Source organism: Dicentrarchus labrax, unplaced genomic scaffold (genome assembly GCF_905237075.1).
Source record: "Dicentrarchus labrax unplaced genomic scaffold, dlabrax2021, whole genome shotgun sequence".
Taxonomy (NCBI): Eukaryota; Metazoa; Chordata; class Actinopteri; family Moronidae; genus Dicentrarchus; species Dicentrarchus labrax.
The window spans coordinates 14,977,984-15,000,983 of NW_026136705.1; the positions used below are offsets into that span (position 1 = coordinate 14,977,984).

At 40.3% G+C, this 23,000-nt stretch overlaps 1 protein-coding gene across 1 annotated transcript; it reads left to right on the forward strand.

Annotated features, from left to right (window-relative positions):
- Positions 1 to 404: 404 nt before the first annotated feature.
- Positions 405 to 21,611, forward strand: ubash3ba (ubiquitin associated and SH3 domain containing Ba). Its single transcript, XM_051401396.1, has 14 exons — positions 405 to 1,173; positions 16,092 to 16,145; positions 16,358 to 16,544; positions 16,691 to 16,889; positions 17,177 to 17,346; positions 17,446 to 17,654; positions 18,229 to 18,373; positions 18,504 to 18,624; positions 18,708 to 18,830; positions 18,963 to 19,055; positions 19,622 to 19,766; positions 19,866 to 19,972; positions 20,224 to 20,333; positions 20,434 to 21,611. Exons 1-14 carry the CDS (start codon positions 1,046 to 1,048, stop codon positions 20,569 to 20,571), a joined length of 1,929 nt encoding a protein of 642 aa, XP_051257356.1. The 5' UTR covers positions 405 to 1,045; the 3' UTR covers positions 20,572 to 21,611.
- Positions 21,612 to 23,000: the final 1,389 nt, after the last annotated feature.

The window sequence follows — 23,000 nt, forward strand, 5'->3', positions numbered from 1 at the left end:
AGTTATGGCCAATCAAAGTCTATTATCAGTTCAATTCAAATGGCTTTATTGGCATGACGTACCACTGTACATATTGCCAAAGCAAGCGTTTGGAATTAAAAATAATAACAATAAAGGATCACAATCAATCAATCTCAGTAACAGTAGTAAAGTAACAGACTACAGTTAAACAAATTATTAAATATAATATATATAATATTAAAATATATTAAAATTAAAATGTGTGTGTGTGTGTATCTCTCTCCAGACCAATTTCAAAATAAGATGCACATTTGTGTTGCTATGACAACTGATGATGGCGTGCTGCTCTCCCTACTGTACACTGCGCATGCGCGACACCCACTTCAGTAGACAGGAAGTGTGACAAACTTTTTCCACCATCCAGCCCTACCTCGACACTTTTCGTCACACTGCCTCACCTAATGTGACTGTTTTCAGTTCACAAGTGTAACAGCAGCACGTCTAACCGGGGAAAGTGCGCGTTACTTTCAGTTTAACGCATGTTCCGCGCAGATTTCCTGTCCTCTCAAACTGTGTACTGTCTCTTTAACTGGAGGGGCTGCTTCACTTTGAGCTGCAACCTTTTACAGGCTGAACCTCCGCTCACTCAGGATCCATTCATAAATAAGACATCATATGGAAAGGAAGCTCATATAGTCGCATCTGATTTCTTATTCAGTGGACCGGATGCGAGCGGCGAGCAGGAACCAGACATGTTCACCTCGGTCCGGGGGTTGTGAATCGGGGGCACGGCTGAGAGAGCGGGACTGACTTCCCATGGCTGACCCCCCTGCTCATGGTTTTGACTTCATGTGCGAGCCGTCAGGAGGTAGCTTGATCCAGCTCAGAGCATTTGTCCAACCCAGAAAAATGCTCGTTTCCTCGCTAGGTTTGGTGTTTTTACGTGCTTCCGCTTAACCCAAGTAGTCCCGGTTTAAATAGTCTACCGCTTCACCCCTTCTTCATTTTTTAAAATTTTTATTTTTAATAAATGAAAATACACCAGAGGGACCGAGGAGCTGGCATACCGATGGAGCAGTGAGTTATGGCAGCTAAAGAGGAACTGTATGCCAAAGTGACCCCGCGGAGGCAGCGCCAGACCCGGCCGAGCACCGTCAAACATGGGTCCACTCTGGACGTGCTGCTGTCCATGGGCTTCCCCAAGACCAGGGCGTGAGTAAACAGCTGTACTGTCCCAACACACACACACACACACACACACACACACACACACACACACACACACACACACACACACTATTATAACTCTGGGTTCAATTCCCAGCAGCATTCCCCTCATATCCACTCTGGAAGTTTCATGCCTGCTCATGTCTCCGTCTGTTTTTCAGTATCAGCATCAGCAGCTATATGAAGCATCCCTGCAACATGTTGTTAACATATGCCACAGCCTCAGGGGTCATGTCAAATGGCCCCTTTTAAACTCTAGTTTTTTGCTCTTGAACCCTCCCCCACCCATCATGTTCCACAGCAGGGTAATGCATAGGATTTAATGTCACATATTTAGATTTATGTCTTAAGTTTGTTTGTTTTTTAGTGTCAAATACCACATATAAACTTAATATACAGCAGGAAGCATCAGGATCCTTGTAACAATACAACAATGCAAATACACTTCATTACAAGTACAAGTCCTGCATTCAAACTTTTACTAACTAAAAGTATGTACCAGCAGAATGTACTTAACGTTCAAAAGTACCCCCATGTTTACTTATATGCAGGCAGAGTACCCCCTGTTGTTTTATTTTTATTTATAGAATTATTATATTATTGTTATTATATATATTGATGCATGAACATGTAGGCAGCATTTAATGTTGTAGACAGTGAAGTTTGAGCTATTTTATATAGTCATGTTATTATATGTACTGTATAACAATGCTATCATATTTTATATGTTTATTCTGTGAAGTTACTAGTAGTTGGAAATAGTGTGTGTATAAAGCAGTGTAAAAAGCACAAGTGTTTAATAGTTAGTACTTAATACATTTGCTCAAGTATCGTTACTGTACTTTCGTACAGCAGCATCACTTTTATAGGTACATTATGTGTATAGAATAAAATAGGATCAACTTTATTGTCTCTGAGGGGAAATTTGTCTTGGCACAGTGCTACAATCTATTGCTTCCCAAAAACAAACAAACACACAACGTGAAACTTCCCAAAACATGAATGACACATTTGACTATACTCTTAACACAATACAGCAGCTTATAAAGAGAAACCGTAAGACACTATAAGAATTAAAGGTTAATTTATTGCACATTGCTCTTCAGACTGTGTAGCTGTGTGTGTGTGCATACTTATCCATATGTTGTTTGGACATGTTTCTCACTACAAAAGAAAAAACACAAGAGATGCTCAGTGTTTTCTGAGTCATGCGTTTCATTCGCCAACTCTCTCCTTGGTTTTCAATGAAAGCCCAATCCTGTGGGCATTCCTGAGGGCTCCTCAGCACTTCTTTTCATTCATCCTTGAGAGGAGAAGTTGCCAGGAAACAAGCAGTGTTTGCTTGTGAATGCCATCTATGGATTATGTAATTACATAAAAACATTAAAATGTGTCGTCTGGGCTCAGATACAGCACCGGTTTAACAGTCCATAATTGCTGAACATATGCTTAAGTGTTTTATTTTACACAGGACAACAATAGATTTTAATATTTAGAGAGAAGTCTCAATATTTGAGACTGTGAATCAACAAAAGCATTTCTCTATTAAAACCAGAAACCAGAGAAATGACACAGCTGTTAAATGTAGAGTTGCTGCATTGTCAGTGAAAGGGAGAGTAACAATATGCTTTATAAAACCCATCTTAGCCTCTTTTACTCCAGGTTACTAAGCCTGTGAGCATTACCAAATATATGGTTTTAGAGTCAAAAATGCTATGGTAACCAGTTCATTTTTAACACCAGCTTCAATCCTTTTCCACCTAAATACAGCCTCTGATATGGTACGCACTGTGTGGACACTGAATAGGTGTCACATTTTAATTTAAATCCTGCCAGGCTCAGTTTTTATGTCTCAGCCTCCTCATTGTATGAACTCCTCCTAATTACATAATCTATAATCATAACGTCCCTTCTCATTGTTCGGGTAGTCAGTGATTCCCACATTATATATCAAGCATGATGATTTTGAACAGCCTCATCTTGCACAAAAGCCTTTCTGTATGCGCAGCGTGCCTCAAAATTGTGTCCCTTGTAACAAAAGAAATCTGAAGTAGTTTCCTTTCAGTCTTTGTCAGCAGCAGCAGTAATCTCAGAGCGCCGTGATTAACTCCCAGATCTATTACTTGTTTCGTTATCTGAACTGTAGGATATAAAACTGTCTGCCCATGTAACGCAAGAGACCATCGTTTAGGGTGTTATCTGAGTTTTGCTAAATAGGCCAAAAGTCTTTCTTCTTTTAACTAGACTCATACAGTATCTCAAAAATGAAGCGTTTCTATCCTTTTGCAAAAAGAACTGGCTAAGGTCATCCAGGCTTTCATCATTCCAGACTGCAGCTCTCACTCCTCCTGCCTAATGAACCACTGCAGACAAAATGAGTCACTGGGTTTGGTTATATTTGCAGATTCACATTTATTATTGATGGCAGACTAATACACTTTGATTTGATCGAGGCTATAAATTTATAATGAAGCAGAATAATTTAGCCTCATTACCTTCGTCTGGTCTGATGTGAAGTGGAGACACAATAGCAATGATAATGCAGATAGTTATGAAATACACATATAATGTAAACCGCTCAGCTCTTCTCTCCAGAGTTTATGGCACAGTAGTTATTACAGAAGTAAGGTACAAATTACAGTGACACAGTATGGGTAGGATTGGGTGTTGTTTGAAATGTGATTTGGACATCACTTTGAGGAACATAAACAGGTTTTTTCTACAAAAGAAACCAAACTTATTTTATGCTTAAAGCTTCCCTTGTGACATTTTTTTATATTAACAGCTGGAAAAATGAGATGGATATGCGTAATGTTAAAGGGGTTGCTTGTAATAATAAAATAATCCATAGAGACGTATCTCCCGACTACGGTTCTCACCAACTCTACAGAGCGTTTGAGCTTCTTTCAGCTCATTGTTTTGGTTTTGCGGTTGACAACTTTGTTGTTGTCGACATTTAAGCGTCGGCCGTGCTTGCAAGGTGACATTCGCTGACATTCTGTGACTTCACGGAGCTAGCTGGCCTGACTAGCGCTAGTCTGTCACAGTAGCTCTTAAATCTTCTCTCTATTTAATCTCTGCTATTCTGTCATTTTTCCAAAACAGAGCTAAAAGGAGAGTGGCTATTGTAGTTACACTCGCCAGGTGGAAAGAAACAGGACTCCAAGTGAACGCTAATGTTGCTATCTGATCGATATGTAAAAAGGCAACACGTTCGCCATGACTTTATATGTAAGAATAGGCCTATGTGTCAGTGTTGTTGTGCTGCACCCAAGTGAACTAACTTCAATAGATGGAGGTTTTTTAATTTGTCTGAACACAAGCAGCTGTGCAAGAACTTTGCCTAAATATAATACAGTCTGAAATTGGAAAAAATATTATTTAAACAAGGCAGTGACTGATCAGTGAATGAGGAACGAAGTATGACTCTGACCAGATGTTCAACACCAGCTTTCAGTACTTGACAGTTTTTGATTTTTGCTTCTACAGACATATTTCGGTCGGTACCAAAAAACTTTTCAGCACTCGGCACTGTATGGAGCACTTTTTACAGAAGATGCTATTTCTGGAACGTCTTCGCCTGTGCAGATTGTCACGTTCTGCTTTTCAGTTTTGAAGCCCTTCCCTAGACTTTAGTAGGAGAGGAAGAATAAGAATAATAGGAAAATTCAGTTATCAGTCATAGCTTGAGGGAACAAGGGCTTCATTGTGTTTAAGTTTTTTTTTTTTTGAGGCCAATAGGGAGCATGAATCATGTACACACACACAAGCACAAACACACACACATTCAAAAACAGCCCCTCTGTTTTAATTGGGTGTATTTGCACAGTGGTCTCTCTGGCCGTTCGGCTCGTATCTGATGGTCGGAAACAGGTTTTGGAAACTTGATGATAACGTGACAGATACATATCGCTTCATCGTGGTGTCTCTCAAGTTTGCTGCTCTTAATTTTGGTTTTGGTAACTATAAAATGCTAGAGTTTTTTTAATACTTTTTGGTTTGGATTATGAGTTTCTTTGGTAATTTTCACCTTCCTCCATCCCCCCATTATCTGGTGTAACCAGGGCCGTAGCCATGAGTGTTCATGTTCCTCCCTTCCCCAATCTACAAAGCCAAGTTTGTGCAAGTTTTATTTTAATTTAGTTCTTTCAAGCAAATTTCGCTTGGACATCAACAATTGCTTAAAAACTCAAAAGAAACCATTGTCTCTACTTTCTCTATAATAAGTACCCAATTACATGGTTGTTTCCCAGGAAGCTTTTAAAAACTAATTTGGAAATTACAGACCCCTAAATAAAATAAAGCATTGCACTTTTATTTCTCAACAAACTGTAAAAATAAATTCTGTTGGAGAATGCTTATTCCTTTATTTGTTCATGTATTTTGTTGGTCTTAACATAATCCAGTTCAGATACAGTTTAAAGATAGCCTGCTGTGTATATTGCCTATTCTTTTTGGCAGGAATTGGCCTACACAAATACACACTATGTGTCATTTTTAAATTGTAGGAGGTAAACTCTCCCCGAAGTTACAAAAATACTTTCCAGAAAAAAATATTTAGGACATGACATCAGTGTCCTCGATGGCTTAACCTTTCTGTCTGCACCCTCTGCTAAGGTCAATTGAGCCATCTCCTGTTATCAGATAAACAGTTTTCCTCTGAGAATTAAGAAGATGGCCAGGCACTATTGTGATGTTGTAGCTATGCTCGTAGTAGTGCCATTGACCTCTGGCAACCTGCTCCTGTTTAATGACTAGTAATCTATTTTTGCTCCAATGTGCAAACAACGTGTTCTCTGACATTTCTTTAATAGAACTTGTGTAAAAGGCACTTCCGTACCACTGGTTAAAGATTAATTTTTAGTCATAGAGTTTTCCACTTTGTCCTTTTTATTGTGCTTGTGCAGGTCCTTTCTTTGTAATTCCCTGTTTATCATGTGTAAGTCCTCCCTGCGCTCCCAAACAGTAGCTGTTTGTCCGTCTACTGTATACAGAACATACTGTGTGAAGTATATAGGGGTGGCGTATGTATAGAGGTATCATCTCTGTTATCAGTGGAGCCACTGGAAGGCAAATGAGTGTGAAGTTTGGTTCAGGCTTTATACAGAAACGCATGATGATGTGTGCAGTTTTAAATGTCGTGCTTGTGGCCAAAATAAGTGCTCACACATCTGTGAATTAGGTAGAACTCCTCACTCCACTCACCCCGTGTTGGTTGGCTTAACACAGGAACCTGAATTACTGGCAGAATGGTGTTTTTTAAGCAAAGTGGAGAGCTGAATTTAACCACAAAACAAATGAGGACCTAAGTGGTTTTGAGAAGCATGAGAAACTTAATAACACCAAAGCAAACAGAAGGCATGTCTGCGGTTCCTTCGTGTCAGCCATGCATGAAGCACAGACTTTCCTCAAAGCAGCTCTGTCTTTGTTTTGGTGAGTAGCACTGAGCAATAATGTGGCGATTGTGAGCAACAGGAAGCCGGAAGTTGATGACCAAACTGTAACAGAAGATCGACTGCAGTGATGGAGACCAAGGAGGGAAATTAAAGATTTTTAACCTTTTTTACTCCGTCTAACAAGGTTCTAACAAGATATAGACAGATGCATTGAACCAGAGAAAGAAAAGTTTTTCGTGTTGTAGACCAATCACAGATGTTCTCATGGTGACGCTGGCGTGTGGAAAATTCAACTATCACACTTTGCTCAGAGAGCCTGTGCTGGGTTTGGAGGTTGAATCACATGTAGCGCTTAATTTTTTTTCCACCAAACCTCATAATAATCTGAGTTCTCAGAAGTCACATAAACATTCATGTGTGCAGGATTGACTGATCACCACTAACATACCCACCTAATTGTGGATGGTTTTATATATATATATATATATATATATATATATATATATATATTGATGCATTTTGGACTGTTTGTTGGACAAAACAAGCAATTTGAAGGTGTCATCTTGGGCTTTTGAAAATTGTGAAATTGCATTTTGATTGTTTACAGGCGAATTAGTCTTTAAAATGTCAGAATATAATGAAAATGCAATTTCACAATGACACCATCAAATTGCTTGGTTTTGTCCAACCAAAATGCATCAATATTCCATTTACAAAAACTGAGAAAAGCAGCAAATTGTCACATTTGAGAAGCTGGATGAAGAAAATGTTAGGCTGGTTTGAGTCTTCTGTTGATTAGGTAATTGATTAATGGACAAATCTTTCAGCATTAGACTGATCCCATCATAAGGGCCTGTGGGACTTACCAAGCCCGATGACATTTAACATTTAACACAACCATGCGTGACAAATGTTTTTTATACATTTCTGTTATAATTGTCACTGTCATATTCATTTCTTACAGATTTGAAGAGAATTGAAGTGCCTGAATCAATTCAAAGACATTTGCTGTATAGTGCTCTTCAACAGTGAATCAACTCTTGAGATTATACAGTGCTTATTTCATACAGATACATTTCAAACATGTTTATCGTCCATTTCATTGTGCTTCTGGAACTAAGACTTCAACTGTTGTAACACCTCTCACTGAAAAAAAGTTATGCGCGGTAAATTCATATCTCTTTCCACCCAATCACTCTGTGTAGCCTTTTGTCTGCTTAAGAGGAAGCTGGTGCGCATGCTGACTGTGTGAGACTGTTCACCTAGCTACATCAGTTTCATAACTCATTTCTCAACCATAACAACTACATGTGTAACCCCATTGTTACCTAACATGCAAAAAAGCTCCACAGGGAGCCATTTTAGTTCATACGAAGGCTCGGCACCATAATTACAACGTATAACTTGCAAGCACATGTGACACTTCGCTGCCTGTGAGTGCAGCTTGCTAGAACAAACTCTAAGCTTGTATTCAAGACAGCCAAGAGGAAGTTGCCCATTTCCGGAAGAGGCTTGTGACCTTTACTGAGCGCTCTGTTGAGGCAGTGGTTTGAGGGCGGCTGAAGCTGGGGATTCACATTTCACTCGCAGATAGGAAAAAGTTTGGTGTACCGACTTTATTTCTCATTAAAAGACAGCCTGGAGATTTCAAACGTTTAGTCCCAGTTACAGATTGGACAGAATAAATACTTTGACAGATGACTCTTCAGCTGGTCTGTTTGTTTAAAACGAGTTGGATTTGGATTTGGGAGTTAAAAGTGTTTGGTTTTTTTTAAAGACAACATTTCTACCAACCATGGCTGCAACTCTCAAACCTATGCTGTTAGCTTTGTATGACACATCCTGGGACCTCAAAGGAGCACTGTGTGATTCATCACAATGTTGGCACTGTGCTTCATTTATTCTTAGTGAAACATTTGCTTTGTGCACTTTGACTTGTTTCACTGACGTCAGGCGGCGCTAAAAATAACTCTCATGCTAAAACAGCATGTTTCTTTTGACAGGAGCATTGATAATCATTTGTTCAAACTAATAAGCTTGATGGACACAATAACCGAGTAAGGAATATTATTAACATCCTTTAGTCACACAAAGGCCCACACACTTCCTTTAATGGTGTCATCTCTGACTTGCTCTGTCGACCCTCGTGGACTTCTCAGCTCTCTTCTCCAGAAATAATAAAGTGAGAAGAGGAGAAGCAGTTCCAGACACCGGCTGTACACAGCCAGCTTTGTTAGAGACGTTAGAGACTGAAATGTTGCCTTGTCAGCTTGGAAGAAAAGCTTTATGAGTGTACGACATCAAGAGCTGGCCTTGTTAGTTAGACTTTGCTGACCCTAAACAAAATAATGTGGTGCCAAAACACTCAGTTTTGTTCATGGAATAGTTAGACATTTTGTGAAATCCGCTCATTCACTTTCTTGCTGACAGTGAGGCCGCTAGCAAGCGGTTAGCTCAGTGTAGCGCGAAGATGGGGAAACAGCTAGCCTCACTCCGTGTGAAAAAATGTGAAAAATTATGCTAACGCCTCTAATGCTATCTAATTAACAGGCTGTGTCTTTGTGTCAGTTTACATGCTGTACAAGACACCAATAAGTCACTGTGCTGCTGCTAGCCAAAAAAAAGAGCACCTAACCCCCTGTAACACCACAACTTGTCGTTTCTATATTCCAGTTTGTGTATGGATTAAACAAGCTCTATTCAGTATGTTAAGTAGTGAGCTTTAGAGGGGATGGTGGCTTTAGTGTGAGCCAAGCTAGCTGTTTCCAGTCTTTATGTAAGCTAAGCTAATGGACTCCTGGCTCTAGCTAACAGAACAGTGGTATACTATCAATCTTCTTAACTAACTCTTGGCAAAAAAAGCAAATACATGTGTCTCCCAAACGATTCCTTTTTAACAGTGACACTATTCATTATCATTATGTGTTATTTCTTAATGGTGGCCCCCTGCAACAGCTCAAACAAATGGTTACAATATTAGTCGGTAAGTGGTATGGCATCAGCCTTGTATGTATAATATTACACCTTTGCACACCTTTCCCCCTTTTGTCCTCGACTGAAAATATTTGTCGTAAACGTATGTGCCATTATCGGTCAGTCATAAGCTTGATGCGCTGGCCGTAACCTCATCACGCCCGAGCAGAGTCGGGCAAACTGGACATAGGGGAGCACATTTCCTCTGCTGACGGAGCTCTCCTGAGGGTGAAGTCTGGTGTCGGGCAGCAGCAGAGCTCAGCGCTGTTACAGCGATAAGTGGCTAGCGATGGAGTGTTCTCCGTCGGCTTGTAAACAGGAAATGTTGTTTCGCCCATAGAGCTGAGTCAGGGAGGGGCCCTTGGGAGTACGTAGCTACATTTGTTAGTGTGTGTACACATGTGTGTGTTAAGACAGGGTGACATGGTTTACTTCACTTCTAGATGCTTCTTACTTTTGGCTTTAATTAATGATTTCCTTTTTCTTTCTTCGCTGATATGTAGACGTGAAAGGCCATGAAATTTGTGTTGGTCGAGTTTTGTCACATAACTTCAAACACTTTTTTCGAGGAAGTGATCACACTCGTGAGATGCTTTGAAAAGTGTGCAGATTGCCTGATATACAGCGATAACGCTCTCTAGAAGCCTGGAAGAGAGCCAAGTTTAGCAAAAAGGTCAGCTGTAATAAACAAAGAATGTTTATGTGTATGAGAAACCAACAACGCCGCTGTTTAAACACGCAACAGGCTGCCAGAACATTTAATCTGTAATAGGGTTAAATGTGCAAATGGGAACTGAAAAAACTTGCCTAATGTTGGTGAAATACTAAGATTGTTTCCAAATTCGGCTGATAAAAATGAAGCCCTCATCTGATAATGGTCACTGTCATTTATGCAAACAATACTGCTGGTTTGTTGCCACATCCAGAGTGAGTTCTCTGCTTCACACTCTCTAATCTTTTTTATCTTCCCCTAGCTGTGAACAGGAAATGCAGTTTATAAATAACTTGCCCAGTTCTTCCTAAGAGCAAAGGAGAGGCCTCCGGGTTAGATGCAGTTATTGAGGACAGTTTGCACGCAACTGGTTTGACTATCGTGGAACAGACAGAAAACAAATTAAAATACTGAACGGTCAAGCAGCAGATGCTATGCACAGGGCTGTGGTGCGGGAGGTGCTGTCTTCCTTGTCGAAACATCGATCAGTTGGCCAATAGGAAAGAGGAAGCACCTTTTGGAAGTCAGCTCCACCAACACTGCCCAGCTCTGCTACCTGTCGCACCTCTCCTGCTCTGTGAGGGTGGTGCAGATGTCAGTATTTTTTACTTTCTTTTGCCTGGATCACTATATCGTCCGAACACATTATTCTTTACATTCAGTGTGAAAGAGACAACACTTTGCATGCAATGGTTGGCAGGTACACACCCATGGTCACTCATGCACGATGAAGAGCAGCAGGGGCACTCAGTCTTTATCAGCTACGGTATTAGAATCACCACTAAATTGCTGTTATTTGCAGAATAAACAGTTTGTGTAGTAATTGTGGTGATGGTGGAGACGTTCCAGACAGTCTTTACAAAGTGAAGTCAATCTAACAAAAAAAACATTGGAGAATGCAAGTAATCTGAGGATAAACAACTGTAATGTGTGTATGTAAACTGAACCAATAGCTGGCTAACATTATAATAGCTTGGTGATAAATCAGTGGAGCTGAAATGATAAGTTGAGCAATTGACAGACAGAAAACAGCTGATAATCGATTGATTGATGTAAATTCTCTGATTCCAGCTTCTAAAATGTGAATATTTGCTTGCTTTTCTTGGTCGTCTATTATAGTATGTTGAATTTCTTTGGTTTGGATTGTTAGTTGGATAAAAAAAGTTGTTTTAAATACGACTCTCTCTCTCTCTCTCTCTCTCTCTCTCTCTCTCTCTCTCTCTCTCTCTCTCTCTCTCTCTCTCTCTCTCTCTCTCTTTCTCTCACTCCAACTGGTTGAGACAGACGACCACCCACCTAGAGCCGAGTGGTCTGTCCAAGCTTTCTGCCTCTTAAAAGGAAGTTTTTCCTTGCCGCCGTCGCCAAGTGCTTGCTCATGGTGGGAATTCTTGGGTCTCTGTAAATAATGTTATAAGGAGTTCGGTCTAGACCTGCTCTATTTGAAAAGTGTCCTGAGATAACTTCTGTTATGAATCGGCGCTATACAAATAAAATTGAATTGAATTGAATTGAGCTTTGGGAAAGCGGTGTAACAGGTTTTAAACTATGAATTGATTAACTAAGAAAATAATCAAAAGATGAATCGACAATGAAAATAATGTTTAGTTGCAGCGTTGCCTTCAGTGTCAGAAACAGCGACCCTGGAAGTGAAAGTGTCACACAGTGAAAGTGTGGATGAAATAAGTCGAGGTTTCAGATTGTGCAGACTGAAACACATACAATATCACAAATGGTTTGAATACTATTAAATTATTAAGCCACGGGTTCAGTATCTATTTCACTTTATTGATCCCTTTGGGATGACTCCCTCAAGGAAATTGAATTTCCAGCAGCTTACAAAACACTTGTATATAAAATAAAAGAGGTATAAAAAAATACAGTATAAGATAAACAATAAAATCTTAGCTAAATATAGAAAGTAGAGATAAGAATAAAAGTAAAATAAAATTCAAGTAAAATAAAATAAATGTAGAGAACTGTATAGAGGATAAATATAGATAAATATATAGGACTGTTTATGGCATTGTGTTATTATACAGTGGATAAATTACATTAGCAGAAATTAGCAGTTAAATTAAATTATTGCACTTAAGCGGTACACATGGTACTTTGTGAAAGTGCAAACTTCTTACTACGACTTCCTTCTGGTTTGTCACTTCAGTCTGAGCCAGGCCAGATGTCTTCCTGCTGTCTCGACTGCAGTCTGTTGGTTAAGAATGATATGCTTTTGTTTTTTTTAAATTGTATACACAAATTTAGATGTATACTGTCAATGGTTCAAACGGACGCAGCAGAACATGGCCTTAGTTTTTTTCTGCACTGAGAACATGACCAGATATACAGAAAAATAATGGTGTATTCAACAAATCCAGAAAAAAAAGACTAAAACTCAAACTAGCCAAACATGATTGATTCGCTAGAGATACATCTTAAATTACTACTAGTAATTCTGTTTTATTGAAACAAATTACTTTAACATTTTTATTTACGTTTTCTACAGTGCAGGAAGAGCTCAGCGTGTGCATAATTTGCCCAAAGATTATTGTCATGATCGTCTCTATGGATTAAAACAAAGCAATCAATCAACGTGAGAGGCAGACGTAAAAAAGGAAATTGGCTGAACCAGAATAATCTGCTTTATGCGAGAGAGTGCAATGAGTCGCGGTGGGCAGACGGTCTGTGGGAGCCCAGAGCGCACTGGTGCCAGGTTGGCACTGCACTCCATCTCGCTGTTTCTACATCGAGTCTGACCTGTCTGATCAGTGCACGTCTTCAATGGAACATGAGATGGCAGGTACTTCTAACTACAAATGGGCAGATTATGAGCCAATGGACAAACAACAAAAGTACTACTTTTATTTGTTGTCTGCACCTGGCTTTTAGTATTTTGTTGTAGTTGAAGAGAGAGTGTCTGACTTCCAGCCCTCCTCTCTGAGAAAGGTGATACTGACTTTCCATAGGTTATTATACTGTATGGCCTCAGCTGGGAATGGCTCCAGCCCTCCACGACCCTGCTGAGGATAAGGTGCTATAGATAATGTATGGAAGGATTGATTAGGGTACTAAAAATAATACAGAAACCGATCAAAGGTAGTGTAGGTTATATTTTGTCAAAGCAGAGCTATTCTGCTGTCAAACATTTTAAACAAATTTGAATCTAATTTTCATGAATCTGAATGTTTTCTTCCCACGGGCACGACTGTAATTAGTCTTTGTGCAGCTCAGTTAGGAAAAAAAAACAATATTGGATCATACTCTAATTGGAAGATATTGAAGGATCAGAAGCAACTATCATCTTTTAATTGTATTTTGTGACAACTTTCAAGTTTTGGCAGAGACAGTACAATGCAGTTTTTAACAAGCCAAACCCACTGTACACTTGGAAGGGTAGGGTGAAGCATGATCTACTAAATCCTACCTTTGGACCTTTTTTAAAGCCTTCTGCATTACATTTTGGAAAGAGACTAAAGGATATTTTTTTCTTTTAGACATTACTGTTATTATAATTTATACCTGGAACAGGGTTTATAGTCATTTCATCAGCCTAAAAAAAAGCTGATTAAATTCAAGCAAACCTTATATCCTCTCTGCAAGACTCTTTTCTATTATTTCATGTCACACAGGTTCACTCTTATAAAATACCACAGAGATAAGAAGCAAGCAATTCAATGTTCTAGCCTGGATTGGATTTTGTGACGTCTCAGTCACATCTGCTTGTAATCCCATCATGCCTTCTGAGAGAAAATCCCCTTCTTTTCCTCCTACACACAGCACCAGGTGCAATCTCTGAATAAGACGACTGTAGCCAGCAAATGACTCTCTATCTTAAGCCCTCTCTACGTGCAGATGTGGCTCTTACTGTTAAAGTGGATCAATTAGGTAAAATGTCATACAACTGTCATATACCAGCAGTTAGACCTGTTCAGGTGAATGAACTGAAGCCTGTCTTTGTAGCTTGTATTTAATTCAAGTTCACTCTGCATATATTTCTCTATGTGTGTGTGTGTGTGTGTGTGTGTGTGTGTGTGTGTGTGTGTGTGTGTGTGTGTGTGTGTGTGTGTGTGTGTGTGTGTGTGTGTGTGTGTGTGTGTGTGTGTGTGTGTGTGTGTGTGTGTGTCGTAGTGGGTCTGCGCGAGCCATCTGTTACGATGCTGTAGCCTTGGCGTTCCCATCCTGCTTGCTGTGCTCTGTCAGGGCACGCTGCCCCCAGGGTTCAGGGACTTTGCCGTATGTAGGACCCTCTCAGTGGGACAAATGTAAAAATAGCTCATTGAATTTGAACGCTAGAGTGGCACAACGCACGCTGTCAACGTCGTGCCACACAGAGACGCGGCGACATGTCTGTATCTATATCAAACAGTGGCTGCAGAAAACAACACGTCCTGCTTTAATGGCAGTTACAGTTTGTTATTTTATGCTCATTGGAATGGCTATTCAGAGCGGTGACAAGCCGTGCTGCCTTTATGGACGTGGCATCATTATAAGATAAGATTATGGAGGTTTTGTTTTTGTTTATCTAAGTTAGTGAATGGCTGATTAATTCTCATTGACATGGGGCTATGCTTTTATTTTCACACAATGCACAAAGAGCAAGTGAAAGGAGAAGGGACTGTGTGGCTTGTCGTTGAGTTTTTAGATGAAATGCCGTGGAGACGATGCACGGTCACTCAAAGCGCATTTTCCTGTTGCTTAATAATGAAAGGAGCTGTGTACCCAGACATTGCTTACTTTAGTTATTTCAGGGATATATCAGGGATTCCATTTATATCACAAAAGCAGATAAACAAACATAAGCAATCAAAAGATGAGTCTTTGGCAAGTGTTGTACAGAGCTTTGTTAGAGCAGAGAGAAGCTTTAAACTGAATTCACAGACACCTCACTGTTTGGACCTCAGTAACATACTTTCAGTAACTCTCATCTGACTAATTTAGGAATATTATGTGGAACGCTTGTGCTAATGTGTGCCAAATCTTTGCAGACAAGTCTCTAAGAGTCCAGTTAATAAAAATAAAGCATGTCACTGATGTTTTGATTGACTGAAAGAGGGGCAGAGGCTGTGTTGTTACTGTGAACCGTCAGAATTAGAGTCACATCCAGAGGCTCTGTGTCAGTCCTCTCAGAGCTGATGAATCTCGGATCAGCGAATCCCTTCAGAGGCGGCCCGCAATACCAGAGGCTTTATAAAAAGACACTAATTAGATTTTGAGTACTCAAGAGTAATCATGCAATCAGCTCTCTCTTGTTTCAGAAAAAAAAGTTATGGTTTATGAAATGACACAGATAAATCATGTCGTAGGACGTGAACTCAGCCTTTATTCCCCCTTTTTCATGTCCATTACACTAAAACACAAGGAATTAATTAGAAATAGAAATAGAACTAAATTGTTAACCAAGACTGTGAGCAGCCAGAGACCCTCTCCCCTATAACACAGGGGTCGTTATATAACCATTGACTGAATCAGAATCATGTTCAGATTCAGTTTCATGTTAAACCCAGGGTGCGCTGAACATGTGGATTTGCATCTACTGAGTGGTACTTTATTGATGATAGAACCAGATTTTTAAATATTTTCATAGCAGAGAATACGGCCGTTCTGAAATCTGCGTCAGTGCTCAGCCTCATGAACCTCTGGTATGAATAATGAACTCCTGTTATGAATTATTGTGAGCTTGTTGTTATTTTACTGCTCTCTGGGGATGTTTAGTCTTTGTTCATTGTCATGTGGAAGCGCAGCCATCTCCTCCTAATAAACACGGCCCGGAAGAGAAACTATTGATTTTGTGACTGTGCTTTGATCTCCCTTTCTCTTTTTCTTTGCAGCTTGAAAGCTCTGGTTTCGACAGGAGGGAAAAACGTCCAGGCAGCTTGTGACTGGTGAGAGCAGACACACATTTTTACTCACATGCTCACCCATTGTTATTAAACTGCAATGTTCCTTGTAATAGTAAACACAAGATCCACTGACTTTACATTATATTGACGTGTCACTGTGCTTTTACGACAGTGCTGCCCTCTGCTGGACATTGCTCGTCCTCTCTCCCAATTTTCACTCCCCACCTCGGGTTTTCTTTGTCTGTCACCCCCAGGCTCTTCTCCCACGTGGATGACCCCTTCTTGGATGACCCTCTGCCCAGAGAGTATGTGTTATATCTGCGACCCAGTGGGCCGCTGCTCCAGCAGCTCTCACACTTCTGGCAGCAGTCCCGCCTCTCCTGTGGGAAAAATAAGGCCCACAACATCTTCCCCCACATCACCCTCTGCCAGTTCTTTATGGTGAGTGTCAGTGCTCATGTAGAGGGAGTCAGGTTATTTCTTTGAATGCAGTTCAATGCAATATATATGACAATACTGGGACATATGAGTTCTATTATTTAACTCCATTTCAACTCCATTTCCTGTTTTGTTGTCTCCGCTCTCAGTGTGCCGACGGGAAGGTGGAGGCTCTGTCCGACGCTCTCCAGGCCACCGTGGCCAAGTGGAAGGCTCGTATACCCATGCCCCTCCCATTGGAGCTCTATACCTCCTCAACTTTCATTGGCCTCTTTGTGGAGGAGCAGGTGGCGGAGGTGCTGAAGGGTTTCGCTGCCGATTTTGCTACTGAAGCAGAAGCTAAAGCAGGTTTGAGCTCCCTTTGTCTCTTTGATGGAAACCACAGGATACATGAACGCTGTCCTGTAGGTCATGTAGACACAGATCAGATAGATCAAGAATGATGTGAAGAAACTGTAATCAGTAAATCGCAGAGCAGTGTCACCAGGTGATGCATTTTCAGCATATTTAAATGTTTCTGTCAGTGGAGGACCGCTATAGTTAAAAGAATGTAAACTGAACACTACATCATTGTCATGAGTATACATGTATATAAACATCTGGTGTGCACATTTCTCTCTTTTCCCTCTGCCCAGATGTTCATGTCGAGCCCCATAAGAAACAACTTCATGTCACGTTGGCATACCACTTCCAAGTCAGTCACCTTCCAATTTTGGAGAAGTTGGCCAAAAGCGTGGACGTGGCTTCAGGCTGTGACTGGCTGGCTGTGCTCTTCTCCCGGGATATTCGGTTTGCCAATCACGAGGTAGATTTTTGGACATGCAAAATCATAATAAATAGATGTAAGGTGTTTACTCCTCAGTACCTTTGTGTCTAATGGCTGCTAACCATCTGCCCCCTGTAGACACTGCAAGTCATGTACCCGTATGTGCCTCAGAATGATGATGAGCTGGAGCTGATGCCGGGAGACTTTATCTTCATGTCTCCGGTGGAGCAGACCAGTGCCAGTGAGGGCTGGGTGTACGGCACCTCTCTGGGCACGGGGCTGTCGGGACTGCTGCCTGAGAACTATGTCAGCCGTGGTGATGAGTCTGATACCTGGGTGGTCCATGGGTAAGGAAGAAAAACCACGATATTCAGCAAAGGACGAAGTCCAGCATCATGTGTTTTTTGCATTAAAGAAATTCCATGAAACATAAGGAGCCGTGCTGGGAGGCCAGAACAACGCGCGCATACAATGCAGTAACAGCACAGTCAACAGTAGCAGATTTTCACCGATTGCCCTTTAAAGTCCTTTTTGCAATCACTGCACAAAGACATCAGTGGGTGTTATCTCAAACTGGCAATCCACAAATCCCCTCAGTGTGCTTTATTTTTTATTTATTTTTTACAGCTTAAGCAGAAATACACACAAATAAGGGGACGTTTCTTGACTGACTGCAAAGATTAAAGAGAAATACAATAAAATAAATCATCTTCTCAGTCGACTTCTTGACTAACTTCAACCCCACATTAGTACACTCCTTGAACAGGTTATGTTTTACTGTCATACGGCTTTCTCAGTAGCTTCCTATGTTCCTCTAAGGTCATATGTTGTATGCTGTACACTGTATGTTGATTGCGTGTACATCTTCTTTTGTAGCTAGTGCTATATGAATAAAGTTGTATGTGTTTATCTGTTCCTCAGGTCTCACTCTATTCTCAACTGTGCCTCTCCCTCTAACGCTGGCACCACTGTTGGTGGGTTATTGTTTGATGGACAGCTGAATGACAGTCTGCTTGACAGTTTTATGGATGCTCCCAGTCTCACTGGCCTCTGTCCTCCTATGCAGGTACGGCATTCTTGTTTTATGTGACTCTTCCTATGGCGAAGAGAGGATGTATAATGAGGCCGTATGCAGAAGTGAAGAGACCATCTGTTGTGCAACGTGTCTCACAATTTAAAATGAATCTTTATCTCAGGTGTCGAGGCCGGCTTGTCAGTCCTCCCTGTCTAAGATGAGACTGTTTGTGTGTCGCCATGGGGAGAGGATGGATGTGGTGTTTGGGAAACACTGGGTCACACAGTGCTTTGACTCCAAAGGTTTGCATGCTAGAATAGATTAATGACACACTAATGACTTCAGTATTTCCATCATCTGTAAGATTCTCATTGTGTTTTTGTAGGCCGATATATTCGCTCCAATCTCAACATGCCATCCAGCCTGCCAGCTAGAAGCGGAGGTCACCGGGACTATGATAAAGATTGTCCAATTACTGTGTTTGGCTCCACCCAGGCCCGTCTTGTAGGTCAGTACGTTTTATATACAGTTGATGTTGTTTACATCGATACGTACGTGGATTTAGGTCATCAAATACAGTAGCTATTATGTTTACCAAACTATATAACATAGAATTCCTCTGTGTTTTGATCCATCTCAGGTGAAGCCCTATTGGAAAGCCACACAACAATAGACTTTGTTTACTGCTCTCCTTCTCTTCGCTGCGTTCAGACTGCTCACCACATTCTGCAGGGTAGGACCTCATCTTCATCACCCTCATCACTGTCACAGACAAGTTACACAGCATCTATTCAGGTTCTTCAGCTGGCACGTTATGATGCATTTCAAAAAGTTAACGCTGTATGACAATGTTGGATTTTCAGTTTGAAGCCTTCAGTGTAGCTCGGATCTCAACAGGATTTGTCTAGTTCTATAAAGCTTTAATGAACTAAAACAAAACCTCTGAGGTACCTGGAGACATCATTAGGAGACAAAACAGATAGGAAAAGAAAGAGGTTTAACAGGAGGTCTAACTTCTTTTTCTCATCCTTTTACACATTCAGCTTACTGTCCTTGTTTTTTCCATTTTAGAAATATCTTCTTTGTCAAAACCTTTAAACTTTAAAGTCCTGTCATGTTATTGAGTTGGGGCACATGGGACCAACACAATTACTCTTATTGCACCTAGGCTTCCATTTCATGGGAAGATGTATTATAGATTTTTGGTAAAAAAAAGAAAATCACCTGACAGAGTAGATTCACGGTGTGACCTGAGAAGACATATCTCCCGCTCTGACAGTCTGTTTCACTCTGTGTCAGGTCTCCAACAGGAGGGAAAGACAAAGATCCGTGTGGAACCCGGATTGTTTGAATGGACCAAGTGGGTTTCAGGCACATGTTTACCCAACTGGATCCCCCCAGCTGAGCTAGTCACTGCTAACTTGAGTGTGGACACAACATACAGGTAGACCGCAACACCAACCAGCTGAAACATCGATATGCCTTTACCTGTGATGCTGATGCAGTGTACTGTAACTTTCTCTATCTATCGTTTTGTCCCTAGACCTTATATTCCCATAAGTAAGTTGGCGGTGTCAGAGTCTTATGACACCTACATCAGCAGGAGCTTCCAAGTCACCCGAGAGATCCTGGCAGACTCCAAGAACTTGGGTAAAGCAGCATTGAAAACATGTATCCAGGGTTTAAACACGTATAAAAGATGTAGTTTTTGAGCTAACTTATAAGCACTTTGTATTTTAGCTTACGGGTCAAAATGCTCAATTTGGATGACGGTATAAAAGTTGATGTGTCAAAGAACATTTCAAGCTGCATATTAGTGACTACTGAGTGCCTATAAACAGTATAGAAAGCTAATGGTATCCGTGGAATGTGGTTCTCTGCTCTCTACCTCATTCACACAGGAAACACGGTCCTGATTGTGGCCCATGCTTCCTCCCTGGAGGCTTGCACTCGCCAGATACAAGGCCTCAGCCCCCAAAACTCCAAGGACTTTGTCCAAGTTGTCCGAAAGGTCAGTTTACTGCTTAAGCTATGTCGCTCCTTTTATTTCTATCTTCTCCGCATTTTATTTTTCTTTGATAACATGCAACATCTGTCTTCTCTTTGAGCAGATTCCTTACTTGGGGTTTTGTGCTTGTGAAGAAATGGGAGAGACCGGGGTGTGGCAGCTGGTCGACCCACCCATCTTGCCTCTGACACATGGACCCAATCACAGTTTCAACTGGAGGGAAATGCTAATGCATGACTGAAGGACATGCTGTTTGGCTCTCTATCTTTTGGCAGCCCTGAACTGCTGTAAAATAAATATTTATTTTTAACCCACACTGCTATAAATCCAGCCCAACTACCAAAAAAACAAAACAAAACAAAACAAAACACGTCTGGCTTCCGTCAAAGACATCATGCAAAGAACAGAAGTGCATTCATTGAAGCAAAGGTATTCAGACACACTGCTCAGGAATGAGAAAATACAGTTTGTGTGGAGATCACAGAAAAAATGAGCTACAGTTTGGGCAGCAGTTTGTTGAGTTACCCTCAACGTTCCACTTCTTAGCCCAAAATGTGGAGGTGCTACGAGAGATCTGGATATTTCTTGATGGTTGCTGATAAATCAGGTTTTATGCCACGAGAAGGTGTCATGAAGCTCTGCGTGTGGCTCCTCCTTGGGCGGGGCGGTGAAGACTTTGAGTTCTGCTGCCTTCTCACACACTGTGACAAGAATTAGATGAGAGAGAGAAATATTTTTCCATGTGTCAAATTATTATTTAACTTGTAGCTACAAGCCGCCTGCGAATAAAGCACAAAAGAAATGTTGACAATCAGACAGGGGAGAACTGATCTTCATTGTTTCTGGTGTCGAGGCGGGTAGTTTATGATGCCTGTTTCATTCCTGTAAATGTCATATCATTAAGTGATTCTTCTAATTTAACATTTATTTGCGCACATGAATCCTTTGACCTTCCTGTAATGCAGTTCTGATTACCACCACAGGAGCAACCAAGTCAATATGACTAAAGAAAATGAATATAATGGAACACAGACTGCTGTTGTGAATTTTGTCCAAGTGCATTGACTACAACGTCTGCTTGTTTATCATGACCCCGGCACTCTCTGTAAGCCTGATAACCACACTGCTTTTTAAACACATTTCATTTTTTTCTTTTTTGGTTATGTCAGATGATTTAAGCGCTTACTGCCTATACCAATTATTTGTTGTATGACTCAGAAAATCTATTGATACTCACAAAAATGAATAAAGCAAGGTTGTGGAGTTATGAAGGCTTATACATATCAGCCTGTGCTGTGTGTTGTGTAAAGTGAGAAAAACATCACTACTAAATATGTTTTATTGACTGTAACTTATTTACTAAGCACTAGTTGCAGTGACACAGTATTGCGGTACTGAAAAGGATTACAGACATATGAATGAATATTACTTTTTTCACAGCACAATTTGCTGGTGTGCTGGCTAACTGGAATAATAAGGGCAGGTACAATTATTATTCCAGTTAGCCAGGACCACCCTAAATGGTATTAAATATACCTGTGCTTATTCAACTGGTTAAATTTAAGAATTTTAAGACTATTTAAGACCTATTTCACATCCATACTGGCATAAAAATATTAAAGAAAATCTGTATTGATTCAATATTGGTTTTATTTTGTAGTGGTTACATCATGATCAATACACATGTTCCCCTATTACACATTTAAAAGCAAGCCTTTTTTTTTTATACAGGAGACATTAACTTCATTAATCCAATCAATGTGGATTAAATGAAAACATATTTAAGAAATTTTAAGGACGAAAATTCAGAAAGTAGACTTATTAAGACCCTGCAGACAACCATGGCAACAGGTCTGAAGGTCCATTAAAAAATAGTATATATATAAATGTTCAGAGTGTTTATACTTTATCCCTTCAAGAAGCACTATTTGAACAGTTTGGACCCTGGTGTGGAATCACTGCTACTTCAGGAAGCTTGAAATGTTTCGAGGAATATAGAAATGAGTTATGAACATTGTATAAAGCGTTAACCATCGCGACAAACTACCAGACAGACAAAGCTAACAGTGAGACTCTTGAGCTTAAAGTCATCCTGCTAACTCAGGTGAGGTGTTTGTTGTTTGCTCTTAATGCGGTTGTAGTCTGCTGAAAACGTTAACTTAATTATTTTATTATGAAAGCGTCAACAAGAAAGTAATGTTACTGTTAATGACAGGCAGAGAGTTATCCTTTCCAGATATCAGAGGTAAGTTAACTTAAATTAGATGCACCTGTAACTTATATGCTAGTACAGTGTTAGCGTTATGGCCACACAGTGGAGCATTTGTAGCCAATGGGCACAAGAAGTTAGCTAAACCACATCAGTATCAACACAGTGTTAAAGTATCTGCTCATGATGTTAATTGTGTAATTTATGCAAACAGTTTCAACAGTATACAGTTTTCTAATTGAACAGCCAGTCATGTTTAGACTGTGTTATCTTTATATTGCAATCCTTTTAGATGTACTTGTTTCAAAAGATGAAAAAGTTGATCAGTATAATGTTGTGGATGTATGAAGCATCACTATCATTAATTCAGACATTATTATGAAAGAAGTCAACTCAATACAGTAGCCTGAATAAAATGGTAAAACAGTGGTGTCTGGTATTATAGATAATTTAATTGACTA